Here is a 21604-nt window from a genome sequence, read left to right on the forward strand (position 1 = left end):
TTTATGGTTCACCGGGAGCAAGGGCTCTGGCGGTTGATGTTGATCCGCGGACCAAACTTGTTAAGGAGCATCAAACTCACTCTTATCTACGCGGAAATAACACTAAAATATAAAGAAGGCGTCCCAAAGTGTGATCTATGGTGAAATAGGAAACTGAAGATGTGTAGGCTGTTCCCACTGTTCCCTCCAGTTCTGCAGCCTAGCTTTAGCCCCGCCCACTGCAGCTTTAGCCCCGCCCACAGCAGCTTTAGCCCCGCCCACAGCAGCTTTAGCCCCGCCCACTGCAGCCGTCGACAGTACCTGCAGCTTTCAGTGTGAACGCTCCAAACAGCGAGATGCTGGCGTCGGGAGATTTTTGACGCTTTCAGTGTGAACGCAGGGTAACGTGCATGTTTTTGGGGTGTGGGAGCCGGCGCACCGGGAGAAAACCCTACGCAAACACACCTCACACAGCCGGGAGTGGAACCAGAGACCTTCTTGCTGTGAGGCAACAGTGCTCACGCCGGTGCCGCCCGGGGGTTAAACCCGTGACGTGCAGGATATGAGCCGTTCAGCCGTCACAGCGAAGAGCCTGGCTCACTCTCAGTGCTGATGCTGCTCGGTCATTTTTAAGGGCTCTGAAAACACATTTTTTGCACATGAAGTCACGTTTCTCTGCAGGTCGTCCCTCTGTTAGCCGGTAAATGTTTCCCACGGGGTGTCAGAGTTGTTGCCGACGAGCCCCCACGTCAAGGCTCGGGCCGGCGAATCAGAGATGCCCATGAGAGCCACGGGCGGCGGGTTCGTGGGCTTTAGCTGGCAGTCTGGTTCTCTGCAGGCGACGCGCCGTCGGGCAAGGCCGATGACGGCGAGGACGACGCAGAGTCACTCTGGGGTAATAAGGCGGAGTCGTCAGAAGAAGCAGGAGCAGAATCAGGCTGGGATTCTTCTTGGGGGGAGCCGTCCTTCTCCTCCTCCTGGGGGTAAAGCTCGGGGAACCTCTGCATGCACTCTTGCATGCCGCGGAACTGGTCGATGCACTCGGAGCCCTTCACCTCCTCCCCGCTGTAGTGGAAGCAGGAAAAGGCCTCTTTGAACTGGGAGCCGCAGGGGCCGCTGGCCATGCCGCCCAGACACGGGCAGTTCCAGTTTATGTCTCCGTTGGGCAGGATCAGACCTGCAGAAAACACACAACTGCTTTCGTCACTTTTGCTCAGCAGGAACAAACACTTTAACTTCATCCGTCTGAGCTTAGGCTCCGTTTACACGGAGCAAAGACGGTGGCGTTTTCATGCGTTTTGGCCGTTCGTTTACACGAAAACGAAGCTCAAAGTCACCAAAAACTATCATTTCTGAAAAGTCCGGCCAAAGTGGAGATTTGCAAAAACCCCGTCTTCACGTTTGCGTCTAAACGGAGAGAAACGGACATTTAGGCTTCAGAACGTCACATTATGAGAAAGAAACGTCACCACACTGCAAAAACTCCAAATCTTAAGAATATTTGTCTCATTTCTAGTTAAAATGTTTAATTTTTAGTCAAAAAAATACCATTACACTTAAAACAAGACTCATCACTGGAAAAAAGTGAAAATTTACTTGAAACAGGTGAAAATTGTCAAATAAGTTATTTATCTGGTGATGACTTGTTTTAAGTGTAATGAGATTCTTTGACTAAAAATGAGACATTTTAACTAGAAATAAGATTTTGAGTTTTTGCAGTGCAGCGTCATGTGTGCGACCTGTGTTTACAATTAGTTTGGCCACCGTCAATATTTTCTTGTATTTGACCTGTTTTATATTCTAAAGTCACACTTAAAAGTAACTCCACTTCTCTGTCACTCAAAACAAAGACTCTCGTTCATCTTGGAAGTAACTGTAGTTACTCGTGTCATTTGTTGATGTTTTTTTCCAGGATTCTGATTGGCTAGCACAACTTTATCTTCTCGTTACACTGCCCCCTGTAGGTTTGGCTGCTCATAGCACCTTAACAGATATTTATGCAGGTTCCTGGAAATGATGGTATTTTTCAAAACGTAGAGGGGGAAATATCCGTTTTTGTAAATACCCGGCTATGTGGAAACGTGGCCTTAGACATCTAGACGTACCACTTGCAGATTTAAATTTGCTTTGCAGGTACGTCTGGTGACTATACGTTGTAGATCATTAACTATGTGCAAAAGTCCTGGAGAGCCCATCAAATCAGTCTGTACTGGTAGAGAGTGCAGACATGTGTAGCACGATGACAACAGAGCGGCAACGCAATCTGGATACAGCACTGAGGATTAACAGCCGTCTGAAACGACAGTTAAAGATTCTGACCTTTTCTCTACATAACTCAATCTCCTGTTGACTCGTGTCCGTGTCTCTGAATCCATCACCTTATTTGTTGCTCTGGTTGGCTGAAGCGCTAACCAACTGCATGCAAAGGCAGTTTGATGAGCAACCCTTGGATGGGGAGGCCCTTTGGGTCGATGCTGGTCTGATCTATCAGACCATCCGACTAACGCTGTTCTTAGAAATATGACTCATTTAACAAATAAATACATATAAAAAAGAACTCTCTTCTCACAAGTTCAATGTTTAGTTTTCTTCAGGAAATAACAGAAGCTGCTGGACAGATTTTATACTTCAGTGTCTCCACTTTAAAGCTGGAGGCGGTGGCTGGGGAGAGCAGAGGTCTGGAGATTAGTGATGCACCGAAAAAGGAAATTTGTGGCCGAAACCGAAAATAATAATAAACACTTGGCCGAATACCGAATAATACCGAACAATGGTTCCTCGCAATTTTTCATTTTTTTGCCAATTTTTCACCAATGCATAAATCAAATAAATGTGCAGTGAAATACCCGCCAGTCACAATTTGTCTTACTGTGCTTATTGTATTTTTTCTCATAATCCTTTTTCATTTTCTCCCGTTCAAATCCAATTAATCGGGTTGCGGCGGGGCTGATCTCAGCAATTTGAAGCTTTGTATAGTAATTGTAAAAATCTGGGTTATTTTCTTGGAGGATCTCGTCAAACATATCAGACAGTGAAGCGTACCGCACATGTAGTACGCGCCCTTTTCTCTGCTCTCTCCCTGATCTCCTGCGCTGTGCGTCCCGTCACCGTCTCCATCACCAAGCGGTTTCCCAAATCCAACTCAGCCTGGATCATTTCTCGTGTCCTCTGCTTTTTCCCACATCCAAGTAATGATCTGACATGTTTGCTGCATTAACAACGCACGCCCCCTCACTCCACATTGTTTGCCGTTTGATTGCGTCATCACACGCCGTTATTAGTTGTTACGTTTTTTCCCCACTTATTCCACCCAACGTGTTTTTTTGCTATTTTTGGGCGAAAAATGTCAGTTACCGAACATTCAGTGCATCAGTACTGGAGATCTCTGCTCAGACTGTTGCCCCGCTACCTAGTCCCAAGAAAAGAGTAGGAAAGGGACCGAGGGATGGATGGACGGATGGATGGATGGATGGATGCATGGACGGATGGATGGACGGATGGATGGATGGATGGATGAAGCGATTTGCCGGTGGGGATGGTGGGGATTTCCCCCCCCTCTATTTTTACACGTCCTACCCTCTGCTGAATTATTTTTATCCTCTGTGGGGACAAAATGTACCCCCCCTACCCAAAGTATTTTCACCATTACATCGTAATTAATAACAAGTAATGACAACCAAAATACACAGAGTCCGTGTTCATTCTGCTTGTGTGTGATTTTGATACCGCAGTCAGACGCATCGCGCCCACAGGAAGCAGTTTTATTTTGAAAACCAACTGGATTTTTCTTGCATTCCAAAAGACTTCCGGCCTGGCCCGCCCGCCAAAATAAAAGATACAGTCAGTGAAATGAATGAAAAAATGAAAAGAATCCAGAGCAGCAAATCCTCATATTTCACAGGATCACAACCAAAAATCCAGAGAAAAAATGCGACAGAAGATGAAACAAGATCTGACATTGCTGATCGAATGGTGGACAGCAACATCTCCCCCGCTGAGGAGCTCCCATGTTTTCTGTTAAACTGATATCGAGAAAGAATTAAAAAAATATTAATATTTTGTTTATTTTTATTTGGCACATTTAAAAACAATAGTAGGAGAAACTATTTCTGCAAATGCAGTGGTTCAGTTCATGTTCAAAATAGGCCTACCGCCTACGTTATGTAGCTTAAGTGTAAGGTTTACACAAGAAACAAGTTTTCATATAGCCTATACTGTTAGACCGCTGTTGTGTGGTAATATTTCTGAATAAAAATATTTCTCAAAATTATCCCCCCCTCTGGTTTTTTCACAAATCGCACCCTGGATGAAGGCATGCAAGCATGGATGGATGGATGGATGGATGGATGAATTATGGATGGATGGAGGAATTATGGATGAATGGATGGATGATGGTGTTGCCGGTACTGACCCTGCTCCTCGTACGGGTCGTTAGGATCTTCTGCCACCAGCTCCGCGTTACTCGGAGTCTCATGGTCTTCCTTCGTCACAAAGATGACGCGATCCTTACCTGAGGAGACAAATCAGAACCAACAGCTTAACTTCAGTCATGTGACAGAAAGTCAGTGATTTGTGCTGCATGTGAGCAACAGCGCCCTCTGGCGGAGGGTTAAAGTACCGCAGCGATCAGCGCCGGTACCTGCTAACATGTCATGTGGGGGACTGGAAATCCAGTTATTGCACAAGTTAAAACACATCAACTGACAAAGACGAACGCTGCCCCCGTAGCTTACCACTTGAAGTAATAAGGTTTTGGGTGATTTAGTGGCCGTTTCTGGGTGTTAGCCTAGCACGGCGGCTCCCGCATGATATTACACAGCGGTGATCGGAAAACGACGGAAAACAAAAGTTATATTACCTTCCTGCTTGCAGTACGACATGTCTGTTGAAGCTTTCGTCCGTCCTTCCTCTGGGATAAAATATGAGCAACGTGACGGAGATGATTCAACAACATTTGAGGTTGTTTCTGCCGCGACCCCGGCTTGTGACCTGTCCAAGCGCTGGCGCGTAATGATGACGTCACACCAGGGTTAACAACTAGATTAAAAAAAATGTTACGAACTACTTGCACTTTATTGTAGTTTTTTTTTGTGAAGAGAATCATTTTATATTTTCTGGACTATGATGATGCCTATGTATGTTTGTTTTTTATATTATTGAATGATGTCTGCCATTTATTTTAATGTTATTGTATTTTCTGAAATTGAAATAAAGTTTCATACAAAAAAAAAACTAAAAATGATATATCGGGAAATGCCCTGTGGTATATTTACTAATCTATTTATTCAACCTCTAGATTCTTTGAAAGCTATTTTAACACTTAAATCCGCATCGATCATAATTGATACGTTTATGAATTTATAAGACAACCGTATTCATCTCACAACTGTTTCATGCCATAAAAAACCCTAAAACACTTAAAAAACAAAACAGGATTTCCTGTGTATTTAATACGTCAGGAATTATAGAGTTAAAAGGTGACTGTTCACTGACAACACAATTCTCACCTCTTTTCTTCTGTCCTGGAAAATTCTCCACTTTGGAGCATTATTCTTAATATTTATTATTATTTATTCAGATTGCTATCAGACACGCTCAATCTGATCAATATGACAATAAATCTATCTACTGATCGAAATAATTGCATGTAAATATGACTTTTTGAAAGTAACACTTTATATCACTATGGTTATTATTACTCCATATATATATATATATATATATATATATATATATATATATATATATATATATATATATATCTTAGAGGAGCTTCTATAAATATTTCACATGGCTGCTGTTAGTTTTGAAAATAAACTCTCAAGGAATGTCCCGGAAAGGTTGGGGTTGTAGCTGCAGGTTTACGTGCCAGATTGATTACTTATTCCTGCCACATCAGTGCCTGACATCTCCATGTTAACAACTCTGAGCTGAATAAACCTGTAAGATACCTCAACCTGTAAGATACGCTTCATTTTTTATATTAAAGAGATGATGGCAAGAAAAATAGCAAAGTGATCAGATTAAATGTTCAAATCAATGTCGTCTTATTTGTTTCACTGTCAACAGGAGCAGCTGGTCAAAAATGAGGCTGACATTGTTATACAACGTTCTTACGAGCGCTCCTTTGATATTTTCTTGAATGTCACACTAAAAATAAAAGGCATATATCTAGAAATCCATATATGAGAAAAAGATTTATAAAAGAAAAACACTCAAAAGCCAAATGCAGAGGGCTATGTAACAATAAACTATATGTAAACATTCAGGCTGCATGTAAATAAGCAGACAGTACAATGATGTGAAGTATCACAACTTTGACTCCTAGCTGTATGAACTTGAGTGTTTATATATATATATATATATATATATATATATATATATTTATAACTCCCAACAGTTGTGATCTCCAGAAAACGGGTTTTCTCAGTGCTGAAACCGGAGATCAACCCAACAATGTCACGTGAAGGTCAAACACCTCGTGTTAAAGCTCCTGCGTAGTTCTGGGGGTGTCTTGTGTCGGTGCGTTGGTTACTGATTGATCCCAGCCCAGAACCCCCCATGATAATGATTTTAGAGAAAAACAGCAGTTCCAAGTGTGTTGGAAAACACTTTTTTTTTTTTTTTAATAACACAATTATGTTTGTTACAAAGTAAAAACAAAATGAAAACCCTTTGTCAGCCATATCAAACCCTCCCTCATCCCAACCATCTTGGCAGTTTTGTGCAGCAATTCAGTCTGAGAATAAGAGCACGACGGCACAGACAAACACTTTCCTTTGAGAACCCCGAGACGGAGGACAAACACTGTGCAACAGATCAGCGTGAACATCAATGTTGTCCTCGATTTAAGAAAAAAAATAAAAAATAAAAAATTAAAGATGAATCAAAACAACCCAGTCTGCCTGAGATTACCAGAAACAAAACCGGGAGTAAAGCATATTTCATTCCTGCTTTTCTCAGCCCCTAGAGACCCCAGGCTCGACTGCAAGTCCCCATACGAGTCCAGGCCCGGGGCTTCCAGCTGGAGACGAACATGCTGTTACTGTGTGAACGCTCCTTTAAGATGCTACAAGGAAAAAAGCCTGAGGTGAGTCAAAGACAAGCCCCTCACTCCCCCGCTGATGAGGCGGCCACCGGGGATTTAGGCAGCTACTGGAATAAAAGGGCTGAAGAGACTCCATGCTGAAACCTGTGAGTAGTTTCCCCAAACGACGGCAGTACAGTGGAGACAAACATGACACTTGTCCAAGCTGCAAAATACACCGACTGAGCAGACTGCAAAAAAAAAACAAAAAAACAAAACGGAAACAAAACAAAAAAAAAAAAAAAAACATGGTGGGGTGGATTTCTTAGTGTCTGGATGTGCGCAGAGTGACCTGCTTTTTTTATTAGAAGAAGAGTGCTCCCATACTGCCGACTTCACTCTGCTCTTTTACAAAGATCTCAAAGTACTGGTAGATGATGGTCACGGCCAAGAGGATTCCCGTCCCCGACCCGATGGCTCCCAGGAAGTCTGCCATGACGGACAGGCCTCCTATACAGAGCCCTCCAAACGCAGCCGCTGTGGGGATGTACCTGCAGAAACACAGCTTTATTACCACACCAACCCAGCAAAACATAAATATCACAAAGGAAAACATGGATTAAAAAAAACAACAAAAAAACAACAAAAAAAAAAAAATGTCGTGAAAAAAAAACATTTTATGCTTGAATGAGGTGGTTTTTCAAACGTGTCAATAGTCAATAAACTAGATAAGTTTGCACATCTCCTTAGATGTGACGGGGTTGGTCACATGACCATTTGAACTATCATTTGTTTATATTTATGTACAGAAATGGACAGCTATGTATGTGTGTGTGTATGCGTGTGTGTGTGTGTGTATATATATATATATATATATATATATATATATATATACATATATATGTGTATATATCTGTGTATGTGTAGATATATATAAATATAGAGCAGATAGAGATAGTACGGTGTAAATAAGTATATTTATATAAATATTTATATGGGCATGTTTGTACAAATATATACAGGACTGTCTCAGAAAATTTGAATATTGTGATAAAGTTCTTTATTTTCTGTAATGCAATTAAAAAAAAAAAAAATGTCAAACATTCTGGATTCATTACAAATCAACTGAAATATTGCAAGCCTTTTATTATTTTAATATTGCTGATTATGGCTTACAGTTTAAGATTACAGAAAATAAAGGACTTTATCACAATATTCTAATTTTCTGAGACAGTCCTGTAGAAATATTTCAACTATGTGTACGTATGTATAGGTATGTGTGTGAGTATAATTATAGTATAGTTATTATAAATACTTAATAAATGATTAGTGAATGGGGGTAGGATTAAATAAGTTTACACTTGTTCCTACTCCTTTTTGCACATGTACATTAAGATATTAAGGGCCTGATTTACTAAAGGTTTGCGTGTGTAAAAATGTGTGCAAACTTGTCAGCACCCGCAAACCAAAGTGCCAGCTGATCTACTAACAGCGTGCAAAGAGGACTGCGTCTCTCAAATGCGCTAAATAGCACACGCAATCCATTTAGTACTTTTGCCCTGATGAATAATCAATATGGGGCATACCTGCCAGAACGCGCTAAATACTGGGAGGGGAAAATGCAAATATGTCCATTTACCATACGCAATGAGATTTACCAAGCCAGAAAGTTTTTGCGCGTATTGTGATTGCGTCTGTATTTAATACGTTTGAAAGGAAGGTGCTAATCTGCCCAGCATTACTATTGTGGTGAGGATTCTCCACATGCAAAAGGAGAAATATTTTATTTGAATGTTAAATCGAGTATTATTCAGCAAAAGGTTGCCACAGGAGGCATCTTCATTTTTTTTGTTTGTGATAATAAATAAATCACGTGTTTTCATGGAGAAAAAAGTGTTTCTTATTGTGCGCCAATGACGTGATCTACTAGTTCGCATTATTCGTTTTGGAATACTCAATTTAGATATATACTGCATGGGATTTGGACTCAGAATAATTGCTATAATTGCCACGGCATGCCACGGTCAGCTCGAGACAATTGTCTCGAGCTGACCGGAGCATCAAGACTGGAGAGATGATTAAAAATGATGTCCGAGCTGTCATGTTAGTCTATGTCCAAAATAACACTGAAAAGCTTGTCTGATTACGCTTTTAGTTGTCATCCATCCATTCAATACACGTAACTGACATTGATGTATTCACAGTGATTCATTATCAGCTGTAAATACTTGTGTACAGCCATTATTCTGAGTCCAAATCCCATGCAGTATATATCTAAATTGAGTATTCCAAAACGAATAATGCAAACTACAGATCACGTCATTGGCACCCCAGAATACAGCTTTGCCACCGAGTTGGCAAAGCGCTCTCTGCTCTGTGCGCTGTTCTGAACACTTCTCTTCTCTTCTTGCCATATGATGGTCCCGTCTGTCACACATCTACTGTCAGTGTTTGCTATATAATATATAATATTTGCAATATACTGTGGACATCTGAATAAAAACTTAACTCATAAATAGATGAATCAAAGCGCTCTCCAGCTCTGTGTCTGATTGTCTTTTTCTCCTCAGATCATGCCGAGCACCGCCGGGTCACGTAAACCCGACCAATTCAATATTAAAATCAAATTCAGTCCTGTGGCCCGTTTTTCTATTTCGTATTTTTGATCTGTGCCTAAAATTGAAATATGAAAAACCAGACGTTTTTCCGTTTTTTGTGTTACCAACTGCATTTATTCTATCGCAGGTTTTCTCCGATATTGCGTTTCTTTTGGTAATGTTTAAATGTCTTTGCTATAGTTCATGAATGTGTTTATTTGCCTCTTCCACTAATATCTCTAACTCCAACTCGTCAAATTTAATTTTGCGCTTGTGACTTGTGACTGTGCTTTCCATCCAGACTCTCCATGGCGCAGATCTGCGCTCGCAAACCTTAAGACACGCAACACCTCATTTAAATACTGCTGTTTGCACCTGTTATCAATTGCGCACGCAATCTTAGTTGATCACCTGCAAAACACACGCTAACAGCACGCGCAAACTTTTTCAGTGCACACGCAATTTAGTACTCTTTATTTAGGATCTTAGTAAATCGGGCCCTAAGTGTTAAAGGATGAAATTCTTTGTATTTCTTTTGTTTTGTTATCTTCTTTTTTAATTGTTGTCTTTTTACATGTACAAAAAATAAATCAAATCAATCATCAGCCGCCTTGGGCGTTCCACCAGGACTACATCCGTTCACAGAACAGCGTTCAACAGAGACGTGACATCTGCGACTGCATTTCCAGATCAGTTACCTGTTCAGTTCGTGCACCATGGAGGTTTCTCTGTGTCCTCGCATCACCATCTGCTGCTCCTTCAGCTGCTTCGCCACCTGACACGACACAACACGACACCAGAGGAAAGTCAGGACACCGGATACTCTGAATACGCGGGACAGGACTGTCACGGTCACGGTCACGCTGCTCACGTCTTTGGCAGAGGATCCCGACACCTCGATCCAGGTCTTGGAGAAGAAGGCGCAGGAGCCGAGCATGAAGACGATGTAGATGACGGCGTGAACCGGGTCGTCCAGGACAGAACCGAAGGACTCCGGAGGAGAGAAGTAGTAGCAGAGGCCGCCGACCGGGTAGGCCCGAGCCGGTCCTCCCGTTGAAGTGTCCTGCACACACACAGGTGGGAAAGACCGTCAACTCTGACACGTGTACCGTCAGTGATTGCGTTTCCACACAGTCAATAACCCTTAAAACCCGAATATTGGCAATAACCCGAATTTGCACGGCCATGTAAACACCAATAACCCCTTTGAATAACCCGAATTTGCTCATATTCCTGTTTTTAAAAACCTGAATATGACCCCTGGGTTACTCCTTTTAAAAACCTGAATATTGGGTCATGTAAACGCCAAACAGAATATCCCCATCAAACGGGACATGAATTTGTTTTCTGCACATGTTCTGTTCACAAGGAATCCTGGTCTTTTGAGTCCAGGAAGTTCTTATAAACATGGAGAAACACAAGACCAGGAGGAGACTAATCACTAGGGGTGTAACAATATATCGTGCCACGAAATTTCGCGATACAAAAATGTCACAATACGTGTCGTGGAGGTGACAGAGTGTATCGCGATATTGTGTTATTAATATTAATCTATTGTGTTGACTAGAAAAGCGCATCCGACCACGACCGCGACCGGACCGCGCGGACCAAAATCTTCCTCCGCTCAGAATAAACTAGTCCCATTTTGCGGTCCCGTTTTGAGGTCTGAACCTTTACTTATGTAAGTCTGGTGTAGAGTTAAGCCTTACCTTATTAAATTAAACCTTTTTGGGGTCATGAGTAGGATAAACACGGAGACAACTTCTGCTAAGTTCCAGTGTACTTCAATGTCCGCTCAACTGCGTAGGATTTTAGAACATCAACACAACACCTAGTGCTGTATCACTCCACCCAATCTAAAACATACTAACAACTGATATACTGACTAGTGTCATTATAGTCCCTGATTTACAGAATATAAAGAATATATTTATAAAATAATGAACCCTGAATTACCAAAATAACCTTCTTAACAAAAATAAATCTCCTCTTACACTTATAGGGTGAGCATGAATCAATCTTTTTTATGATCTAAATTTGTATGTTTTTATTTACTTTTATTTATTTATTTAATTTTAGTTGTTAAATTTCTGGAAAAGAAAAAAGTCAAATCATACATGAGAGAAACTATTCAGTTTGTGGCAAAATATTTTTACTTGTATGAAACTGAAGATGCAAATGCAAACCTGACATTTACTTTTAGTTCAGTTTGTGGAAAATGGTTGGCCTGGCTTTCTCTTTAAAACTTAAACAGTTATAAAGCATTACAAACTGTAACAATAGGGCAAACGCACAGCATTATTTTGTATTTTGTGTCTTTCAAATAAAAGAAAATTTCCTCATGACTACCTCATTCAAGGTTGTTAAAAAAATAATATATCGTATCGTATCGTTATCGTGACCTCAATATCGTGTATCGTACCGTATCGTGAGATTAGTGTATCGTTACACCCCTACTAATCACTTCATAAATGTAATGAAGGATATGAACATTTCTGTATTTGTAGACGGTAGAAAGTACCGGGATAGAAGATTTACAAGAAGGTGAGCGAAAAGTTGCGCGAAGCAGCATTTGTTTAGAATTTGGATACAGGAAGAAGAAGCAGAAATGACGGGAATTGCGTCATCACTTTCTCCACGCGTTGCTGGTTTGATCCAGATATCCCAAATGATTAATTACCATGTAAACGGAATATTCCGAATGTTTCAGTAACCGGAATATTAGCAATAACCCGAATTTTGACTGCATGTAAACGTAGTCATTGTAATGATGTTAGGATAATTTTATGGCCCATTTAGGCAATAATCATAAAGATGAGGACTTTTTGAAGGCTGATAGTTGTTTTACCAACAGCCTATAAATATCTCTCTTCCACGGTAACTAAAGTTGCTGAGACGACGGTGAGTGGATGAGGTGGAGGTCTGTTCAGGGATGACGGTGATATTCTGGACGGCACCGAGTCCCATTCATGGACATGTTTCCACAATGTCTTGGCCATTTTTTAATGAAGCTTCAGACAATAAAACTTGCTTTCCTGCTGGAGTGTGTGTTTGGGGACCGGTCCGAGCTCACAACCACCCGTACCAACTTATCCTCCTCCAGAGCCGGTACCCAGACTACACTTTACCTCCATTTTAGTCATCGAGATGAGGTGGAAGGAGGCACAAAAATGAACACAACTATAACAACCAAACGGGCAAAGAAATGCAATTGTTAAAATATCCAAATAAAAGTGATGTCCGCCGGTTTAAGAAAGTTCTTCAAAGGCGACCCCAGGAGCAATATTCCCTCCACTTAGAGGCATTATGGCGTTCACCGATCTGAACAGCCCGTTTCATCGACACAACCCCTAAATGTCTGTCACCAACGACTTTACTTTGTGCTGAAGCCACCTCTGGACCAGCAGTAAATCTACAGCGGTGTCAAGTTCAGATTTGCACCAAATAAGAGAAGTCTGTGTTTCACTTATTCGCAGACACTGATTCCAGGAAGTCACGTCCAGGTCGGGAGTTTTATTAAACAATCATCTTTTGTTTAACATTATCTGTGAATGTTGAGTTAGAAGCCTCTGATCAGACGTTCAACAGTTAGATTTCAGTGACTACACTCCACAGAAAATGGCTTGTGTTTAAGTTGCCATGGTAACAAGTCATTTTAACGGTAATGTAACCGGAGCCCGAAGGGGCGTCGCTGGATTACTGACACGTGCATTAAAAACGATCCCGTGACGTCGCTGTTTGCTGAATAAAGGTAGGTATTTTTGCGGTGGAAGCAGAGTGTTTTCACTGGATTCACAGACGTCCTCCATAATAATTACAAATTCATTCATTTCCGTCCAACATGGGGAATTTGTCATCACCGCACAAAACATGGCACTGAAAAAACACCAACGAATTAAAGTTTGTGCCTGGTTGTTCTGCACGGACACAGCTGTGCCGGCCTCAGTGTCCCTGTTGCTGGGGCTGTTAGAACAGCTGGAACAGCTGGAACTGGCCAACCCGGCCTGCAAACGGCAGCTGAAGAGCCTGACTTCTGATTTCTCCTCTCAATGAACACTCTTGTCTCACCACTAGGGCTGGGGATCGATTCAAATGTCAAGAACCGATTTGATTCTAATTCTCAAGATTCATAATCGATTATCAAGATTTGATTCAATCCGATTTAGTGTTATTAAAACTGTTTTTTCAGCTGTTGCCTGAATTATATGACTGTAGTTCTACAACATATGCATACTAGTATTATATTGAGATTCAACAGCAAGTATTGCAGCTAATGATGCTGTAAGGATCAATCAGCTCCCAGAATGCTGATAGAACTGCTTTCAGAAACATCGTGTGGCAGAATTACCAAACAGATCCAGGGAGGAAACAGAGATAGGGCAGTATGAAAATCGGTTTTATTTTTTCCCACATTCCGTATTTATTTTTTCCATTTTCTGTCTATTTCGGTTTTTTAACTTTTGAGAATTTGGTTTTTAGCATTTTATGCAAATGTAACCCCAAGACAGTATATATAATGTAATGAAATATAGACAATTTATGCAATTATAACTGAAAACTTTTATGTTTTCATACCTTTAAACATATTTAAAGGTAAAAACACGGCACAGGTTATTCATGTGTCCAACAAAACATTCCTTTTTTGGGCATAAACAAAAAAATACCAAAAGTTGTAATGTAATGATGATGAGGAAAAAAAATAAATAAATGAAAAAAATAAAAAATAAAAATCGATCTTTAGACATACAAATTGATTTTTAGGTATTGTTAATATGAGAATCGATTTAGAATCGTAAAATCGATTTTTTCAACACAGGCCTACTCACCACCCCTATTTCCTGCAGCGTCCTCCCGCCCTCGATGAGTCTTTCTGACGTGCCCGGGCACGCAGCACTCATTATGACATGACGCTGTTACTACACCCAGAGCGGCTCAGCAGCAACACAAAACATTACACCCTCTTCCACCCACTTCCTGTACGGTTTACAGGAACTAAGCTCAAGGTGCAGAAGGAGCTCACCGTGTGCACGGGCCTGACGCACATAATAGAGGAAGCAAACAGTGCAGGGAAGCCGGGTTTGTAATTACAAACTCACGGAGCTGTGGACATGACATTATACATAAAAACAACAGAATGTCCACATTTGACGCACAATTTACTATCTTGAAGTTAAATGCCATAGCTTTTTTAACACTGATGACTCGGAGGCTAATTCTTATGCAGTGGAGGTTCAGCTGCACCGCCCTCATTTAAACACTGGGTTAAGGAGGTGCTTTTTATGATTCCACTAGAGAAGTTGAAATATAGTCGTAGCGGTCGTAAGGACAGATTTCATTCAAGTCTGGACTCCCTTCATAGAATTCATTGAGAACATTTCTCTTACTTGATACTATCCTTACATGCTGCATATGAAATTACCAGCTGGATCTGTGCACGTGATAGAGGGAGTCCCCGTCATACCTTTAATTCAAAATATAAGTCTATCAAGGTGTGTGTGAGTGCATATCTACATACAGATATATTGTGTTTACCTTTCTTTGTTGATTCTGTTTATTTATTTATTTTACTTATTTTATTTATTCATTTACTTATATCGTTTCTGACCTTGTAAGGGGTGGGTGGGTGGGGTTGATTTGTTATTGAATGTTCATTCTTCTATAACATGGAAAAGGCTATAAATAAAGTGCTTAAAAAAAATCTCCATCTTTTAAAATGATTATTATTCTAAATCAGCAGCTCTGTCACGGAGCTCGTGGCCTACTTAAGAAACCACGAGCGTGTGCGTACCAGCGGATGTTCACCTGGCTTCACATCGACGGGCCTTCTCCTCCTTACTTTCGTGCAACAGCCCTGCCGTCTCCGAACCACGTTTAGTCAACAAACACACAGCGGAAATGACGCATGACGGGAGATTTTTGACAGCTTTTCAAGCTGTTTGAATTAGTTGAAGTATTGCCGACTCTTCTTAGGTGTTTCTCATCACTTTAACGTTGGACATCTTCTCCCCCCTGACTTTGCGAGTTTACCTTCCCTAATCTCAGCCAGTACCTTAACCCCTCCCTGGCTACAGGTCGGAGGGGAAGTCGCTGAAAGCTCCAGATACGTAGTCTGTTAGGAATCTGGCTGGAGTCGGACATGCAGGGAATAGTTTTCACTAATCCTCAGGAGCAGATTTCCCCCCGATCAAAGGTTTAAGCCAACAAATCAACATATACTTACAGACCACGTTCCCAGGAGATTGACCAGGAAGTTGCCGCTGAAACGCGTTGACAGCATCTGAGAAATCACGTACAGGTTGGACACCAGGGCCGACTGCAGGATGATGGGGATGTTGGAGGTGTAGAACAGTTTGATGGGGTAGGTGTTGTACTGGCCACGGTAGCGAGCCGACTTGATGGGCAGATCCACCCTGAAGCCCTGGTGAAGTTACAAATATTGAGCAAGACACCCGTAATTTAAAATCTCATTGGCTTTTCACTGGGTTTCCACCTCACCTGGAAGTATATGACCACTCCGAACACGAAGACGGTGGCGATGAGGTTCATGAGGTTGGGCAGGTTCTGCCTGTAGAAAGCTTCTCTCAGAGCACGCACCTTGTCCGTGCGGGTGGCCAGCAGGTGGAAGAGAGCGATGATGGCCCCCTCGAACTCAGTACCTGATTAAACCACAGCGTTAATCACCGGACTACAGAATGCATTTCTCAGCTTTAAAAATGTCCTGGGGCCAGATTCACAAAACATTCTTAAGAAGAAAAATCTTCTTAAGTGTCATTTTTTTCTTAAGTTCAGTCTTAAGAAGAAAAAAGAGAAGAAGTCATATTCTCCAAAAAAGTTCTTAAGTATTTTCTCAACTTTCTTCTTAAGAAAAAATGGTATTCTTGAAATAAAAGTTCTCAAATTTGTTCTTGACTTTTTTTCTTAACTTTAAGACAACCTTGACCTGTCTTAAAATTTCTTCTGTGAAAAGGTAAAACTCTAATATCACCTTTTTCAACACATTTTAGACTAGTAGGTCATAGTTTGAGGATATACTTTGTAATTAATTACACAAAGAGCCTGTTAACTGTTTGTTAGCATGTTAGTTAGCGTGGTAGTTAATTATTATTAATTTTCCCCAATAGTATTTTTTTCACACATTAATCTCATCCACCATAACCTTGAAAAGTTCCTCATCTCTTTTTCTCCTTCTCCATGTTTAGTGAGTGACTGACGGTTAAGACCCAAACTACCTGTATATATGTGCAATGCAATGACATATTTTAAGAAGTTCTTAAGTAGGAAAAATAAGAAATTCATAAGAAATGACAGTTCTTAAGACGGTTCTTAAGAAAATATTGAGGAATTGCACTTAACAACTTTTTTATTAACTTAATTTTAGATCTTAAGACATTTCTTAAGATCGTTCTTAAGAACATTGGTGAATCCGGCCCCTGGTTTCCAGGGCCCATACCTCTGCCGGTGTTGACGGTGGTCGGACTGAAGGCTTTCCAAACGATGGTCTCGCAGATGTTGGTTGCAATGAACAGAGAGATACCGGAGCCGAGTCCATAGCCCTTTTGCAGGAGCTCATCCAGCAGCAAGACTATCAGACCTGCGACGAAGAGCTGGACACACAAATACGTGTTTTAAAACAGGGCACGCAAATAGCTTAAGAAAACTCAAATATCCTATCTCAAAAAATTTGAATATTCTGGGAATCTTAATCTTAAACTGTAAACCATAATCAGCAATATTAAAATAATAAAAGGCTTTCAATATTTCAGTTGATTTGTAATGAATCCAGAATTATGACATTTTTTTTTTTTTTTTTTTTTTTTTTTATAAATTGCATTACAGAAAATAAAGAACTTTATCACAACATTCTAATTTTCTGAGACAGTCCTGTAGTCTACAAAAAAGGATCTGCATACAACGGTTGGTTATTGCTTCATTATTTGTAATACAAAGTGAAGAGCAGCAGTGTTTCATTATAACCTGGATAATGATGAGCAAGCATATCCCAGCACCCATCTCTGAAGGATCTCCATACATGCCAGTCATGACATAAACAATGGCCTGTCCAATAGTGATGATCATTCCAAACACTGCAAAAGGTTCGAGACAAAATAAATCCTTAGAAATATTGTAATGTCATCTACAGCAAAGCTGTACATGTCTGTACGCTTCAAAAGGAAGTCATCTTCAACATCTCAAAAGATATGTTCCAGGAATAGCGGAGGTAGACCTACATTTCTGAGCTCCGTTGAAGAGCGCTCTGTCCTTCGGGGTGTCTCCCACCTCGATGATCTTGGCACCGGCCAGCAGCTGCATGATGAGGCCCGAGGTGACGATGGGCGAAATCCCCAGCTCCATCAGAGTACCTGGACGAGAAGAGGGGAGGAGCAAAAACAGCAGGATGAAACCACCGTCAATCACCGTTTCATCGCCTGCGATGATGAGGAAATAACTATATAATAACGTGCACTTTTTCTGGGTAAACGACAAAGTATATCCAGCGCATGCAGGCACCTCTGTTAGAAGCCAGGATCACTCTCATCCAGTAGAAGGGATCTGCCGAATCTGATGACATGATGCCAAAGAGCGGGATCTGAAGCAACAAGAGAGCGGGATGTAAAACACTGAGCGAAGGAGCTTTAACTGACGATCAACAAGATACCCACCTGGCAGCACACCAGAAAGATGAATAGCGTGATGGCGGTCCATAGCACCTTTTCTCTAAACTGAATCTGCAAGATGTTGACAGGGAACAAGATGAGACGCCACTCGTTTCAGGTTCAAACGCACAACACTGTCTTTCAGACAGCTGCAAACAGGGTAAAACCTACTTTTCTCTCTGGTTTCTGGATCTCTGGCAGGACCGCACAGAAAGGCTTGATGACCTCCAAAAATTTAACTGTGAAAAAAGGACAATGTGTTAGAGAAATGAGACAGTGCTGCAGGTCAAAGGGCAGCCCGTTGTACCAGGTGAGAGGAGATTGCTACGTCATCACTAACCAGCTGCTAAACAGCTGTCTGCAAAGACAACCACGACATGCTGGCTGTCTCTTTTTGATGGGGCAGAAAACAGAGCAGAAATGTTCATCTGAGCCACACTGACGTCGACTTATCGATCATTTTCTCACGTGTGGCAATGAGCCCCTGATATCCACAGCAAGCATTTACATTTACCTATCAACACTGTCGGCCAACTAGAGGGAAAAGCAGGGTTCCTACACATTTTTCAAGGTCAAATTCAAGCAATATTCAAGCACTTTCAAGGGTCATTCTCAAAATCTTCAAGCACCTTATCGCTGGGGTAAAATATCTACAGGAATATATATACTCATAATTATTTTTTCGGCTTTTTAATCACAATTATGTACATTGTATCGTGCTGTAAACACCTAGTTATGTTTCATCTTACTGGTTTTATTTCTCCTTGTAATAAATAAAACTATACAGTCTGATCCCAATTTTGTGAAAGACACAAGAGTTATAATTTAAAGCACTTAAACTAAAATTCAAGCACTTTTCAGGCCTTGAAAACACAAACATTGAAATTCAAGCACTTTCAAGGATTTCAAGCATTTACATACCGACCTATCAACTAAAGGGAATAGGAAATCATTCTGGCAGCAAACATCACGTTTTGACAATATTAGTGACATCCTAACTAACCAACGCTCGATTGCAAAATAATAAGCAACTATTTAACAATACATTTTCGGTATCTAGCTCGAGGTAAAGGCTGTAGAGTGATATAAATCACGACGGCTGGTCGGAGCTGAGGCTTGTGAAGGCTGATTTATGGTTCCGCGTTAGACCTACGCAGAACCTACGGCGTAGGTTACGCGGCGACGCACAACGTACGGTGTGCGTCGCCGCGTACCCTACGCCGAAGGTTCTGCGTCGATTTAACGCAGAACCATAAATCAGCCTTAAGCCCGAGCTTTAGCCGCTTAGCCGCTTTAGCCTCCCGCGGAGCTGCTGCTCCTTTCAGGGGGAAAACCCAGCAAACCCCTGCGGATATTTGAGCCTGCTTTGGAGGCGCGGAGAGGAGCAGGAGACGGGCACTTACTCCCCATGGTGTCCTGTGAGCGGGTCCGGCCGTGCAGCAGTAACAGAGGGCTGTAGGGGCTGGATGCGGCTCCAGCAGCGGCTCCGCCACGAAAGACTGAGACACGTCACCACAGCGCCGCTCGTTCACGACGCCGCTCCGGGCGCGTTCACGAGGCGGCCCGCGGCCCCGCGGCCTCAATACGCGCTTCCAGCTCACCAATAAATCACATCAACTCGGAATATGCATGCATATATATGTACGTGTATGTATATGTGTGAATATGTTTCAATTAAATGGTCTAAATCACTGCAAATTGTGAATTCCTCCAGGCCGCCAGAGGGCGCCAGTCAGAGTGTGTGGTAGCTGTTATCGGAAGAGCCGCCCCCTCAGCTGGCTCTGCTGCATGTGTGGTGTCTAGTACACATGTGTACTACTACTAGTGCAACGTGGTCCTTAGGAAAATGATCTGCTCATTGTTTGGTAGGCATTTTCCAGGCTTTGAATTCAGATTGAATCAATTTTATGTCTAGAAAAAACAAAATAGTTCTTCGTGGTTATTATATAAACATTATAAATTAAAAATAAGTGTAATAAAAGTGTAATAATCTGGAAATGTTTGTAGAGAAAATAATATAAGCTTAGGCTTCAGTCTACACCTTTTGGTCCTTGGTTTTTTAGTTAAAATTATATATATATATATATATACATACATACATACATACATACATACATACACACACACACACACACACACACACACACACACACACACACACACACACACAGGACTGTCTCAGAAAATTAGAATATTGTGATTTTCTGTAATGCAATTACAAAAACAAAAATGTCATACATTCTGGATTCATTACAAATCAACTGAAATATTGGAAGCCTTTTATTATTTTAATATTGCTGATCATGGCTTACAGTTTAGGAAAACTCAAATATCCTATCTCAAAAACTTGAATATTCTGGGAATCTTAATCTTAAACTGTAAGCCATAATTAGCAATGTTAAAATAATAAAAGGCTTGCAATATTTCAGTTGATTTGTAATGAATCCAGAATGTATGACATTTTTGCTTTTTTAATTGCATTACAGAAAATAGAGAACTTTATCACAATATTCAAATTTTCTGAGACACTCCTGTGTGTATAAATATATATATATATATATATATATATATACACCAAACATTTTCTATTTTATTGTATTACACTGACGATTTACACCTGTACTTTGGGTTATTTGTGTTGTGACCAATAAACTAAACTAAAAAAACAACATCAAGGCAAGGTCAGTTTATTTAAGACAATTCAATTTGTACAAGATAATTAAAAGGAGTTTACATAAAAAAAACGTTGTAAAAAAACATTAAAAAGAAGAGCATTTAAAAGCGGGATAAATAATTAAAGACAGACAGACATAAGTTAAAATTAATAAAACAAATGAGATGCAATAAATCAAGGTTCCAGTGCATCGTGGTAGAGGAGTGATGCAGCAGTAAATAAACAGGTTTTCAACCTTGATTTAAAGCAACTGAGTGTCATTAGACAAATACTGTATCTGCAATAAAAGGGAAGCAGCTTTGTCTAACTTCCTACTGAGAATATTTCCTGTAAAAGCATGTCCTGGTAAATTTTGAATTAAATATTGACAGCACCTGGCTTAAAAATGATATTATTTCTCACTTCTTTAATAGCATAAACTGGTTTGGATTGATTTACAAAACAAAACAGGGGATTTTTAATGATGCAGATACTCAGATTCAGATTATTATAGATGCGTTATGTGGACAACCTGAATGATGAGAATTTGAACTTTCTGAAACAACTTCTCATTTCTGTGGTAAACCCAGTGAGATGAACTCAGATAGACTAAAAAAGCTAAAAAAAACAAAACAAAAATAATACAACATTATAGTCTGATATAGTCTTTCTTTCCTCCTTTTTACAACAGAGA

At 40.7% G+C, this 21604-nt stretch overlaps 2 protein-coding genes across 2 annotated transcripts; both read right to left on the bottom strand.

Annotated features, from left to right (window-relative positions):
- Positions 1-209: 209 nt before the first annotated feature.
- On the bottom strand, positions 210-4977 carry chchd4a (coiled-coil-helix-coiled-coil-helix domain containing 4a). The gene is made up of 3 exons (XM_061728734.1): positions 4838-4977; positions 4391-4489; positions 210-1156 (listed from the first exon to the last, which is right to left on the bottom strand). Exons 1-3 carry the CDS (start codon positions 4857-4859, stop codon positions 792-794), a joined length of 486 nt encoding a protein of 161 aa, XP_061584718.1. The 5' UTR covers positions 4860-4977; the 3' UTR covers positions 210-791.
- Positions 4978-6569: 1592 nt separating this feature from the next.
- LOC133448978 (protein transport protein Sec61 subunit alpha-like 1) lies at positions 6570-19795 on the bottom strand. The gene is made up of 12 exons (XM_061728021.1): positions 19661-19795; positions 18429-18496; positions 18264-18329; positions 18112-18190; positions 17832-17963; positions 17578-17687; positions 17054-17207; positions 16099-16259; positions 15824-16021; positions 10475-10666; positions 10302-10378; positions 6570-7557 (listed from the first exon to the last, which is right to left on the bottom strand). Exons 1-12 carry the CDS (start codon positions 19665-19667, stop codon positions 7371-7373), a joined length of 1431 nt encoding a protein of 476 aa, XP_061584005.1. The 5' UTR covers positions 19668-19795; the 3' UTR covers positions 6570-7370.
- Positions 19796-21604: the final 1809 nt, after the last annotated feature.

Source organism: Cololabis saira, chromosome 8, assembly GCF_033807715.1.
Source record: "Cololabis saira isolate AMF1-May2022 chromosome 8, fColSai1.1, whole genome shotgun sequence".
Classification (NCBI taxonomy): Eukaryota; Metazoa; Chordata; class Actinopteri; order Beloniformes; family Belonidae; genus Cololabis; species Cololabis saira.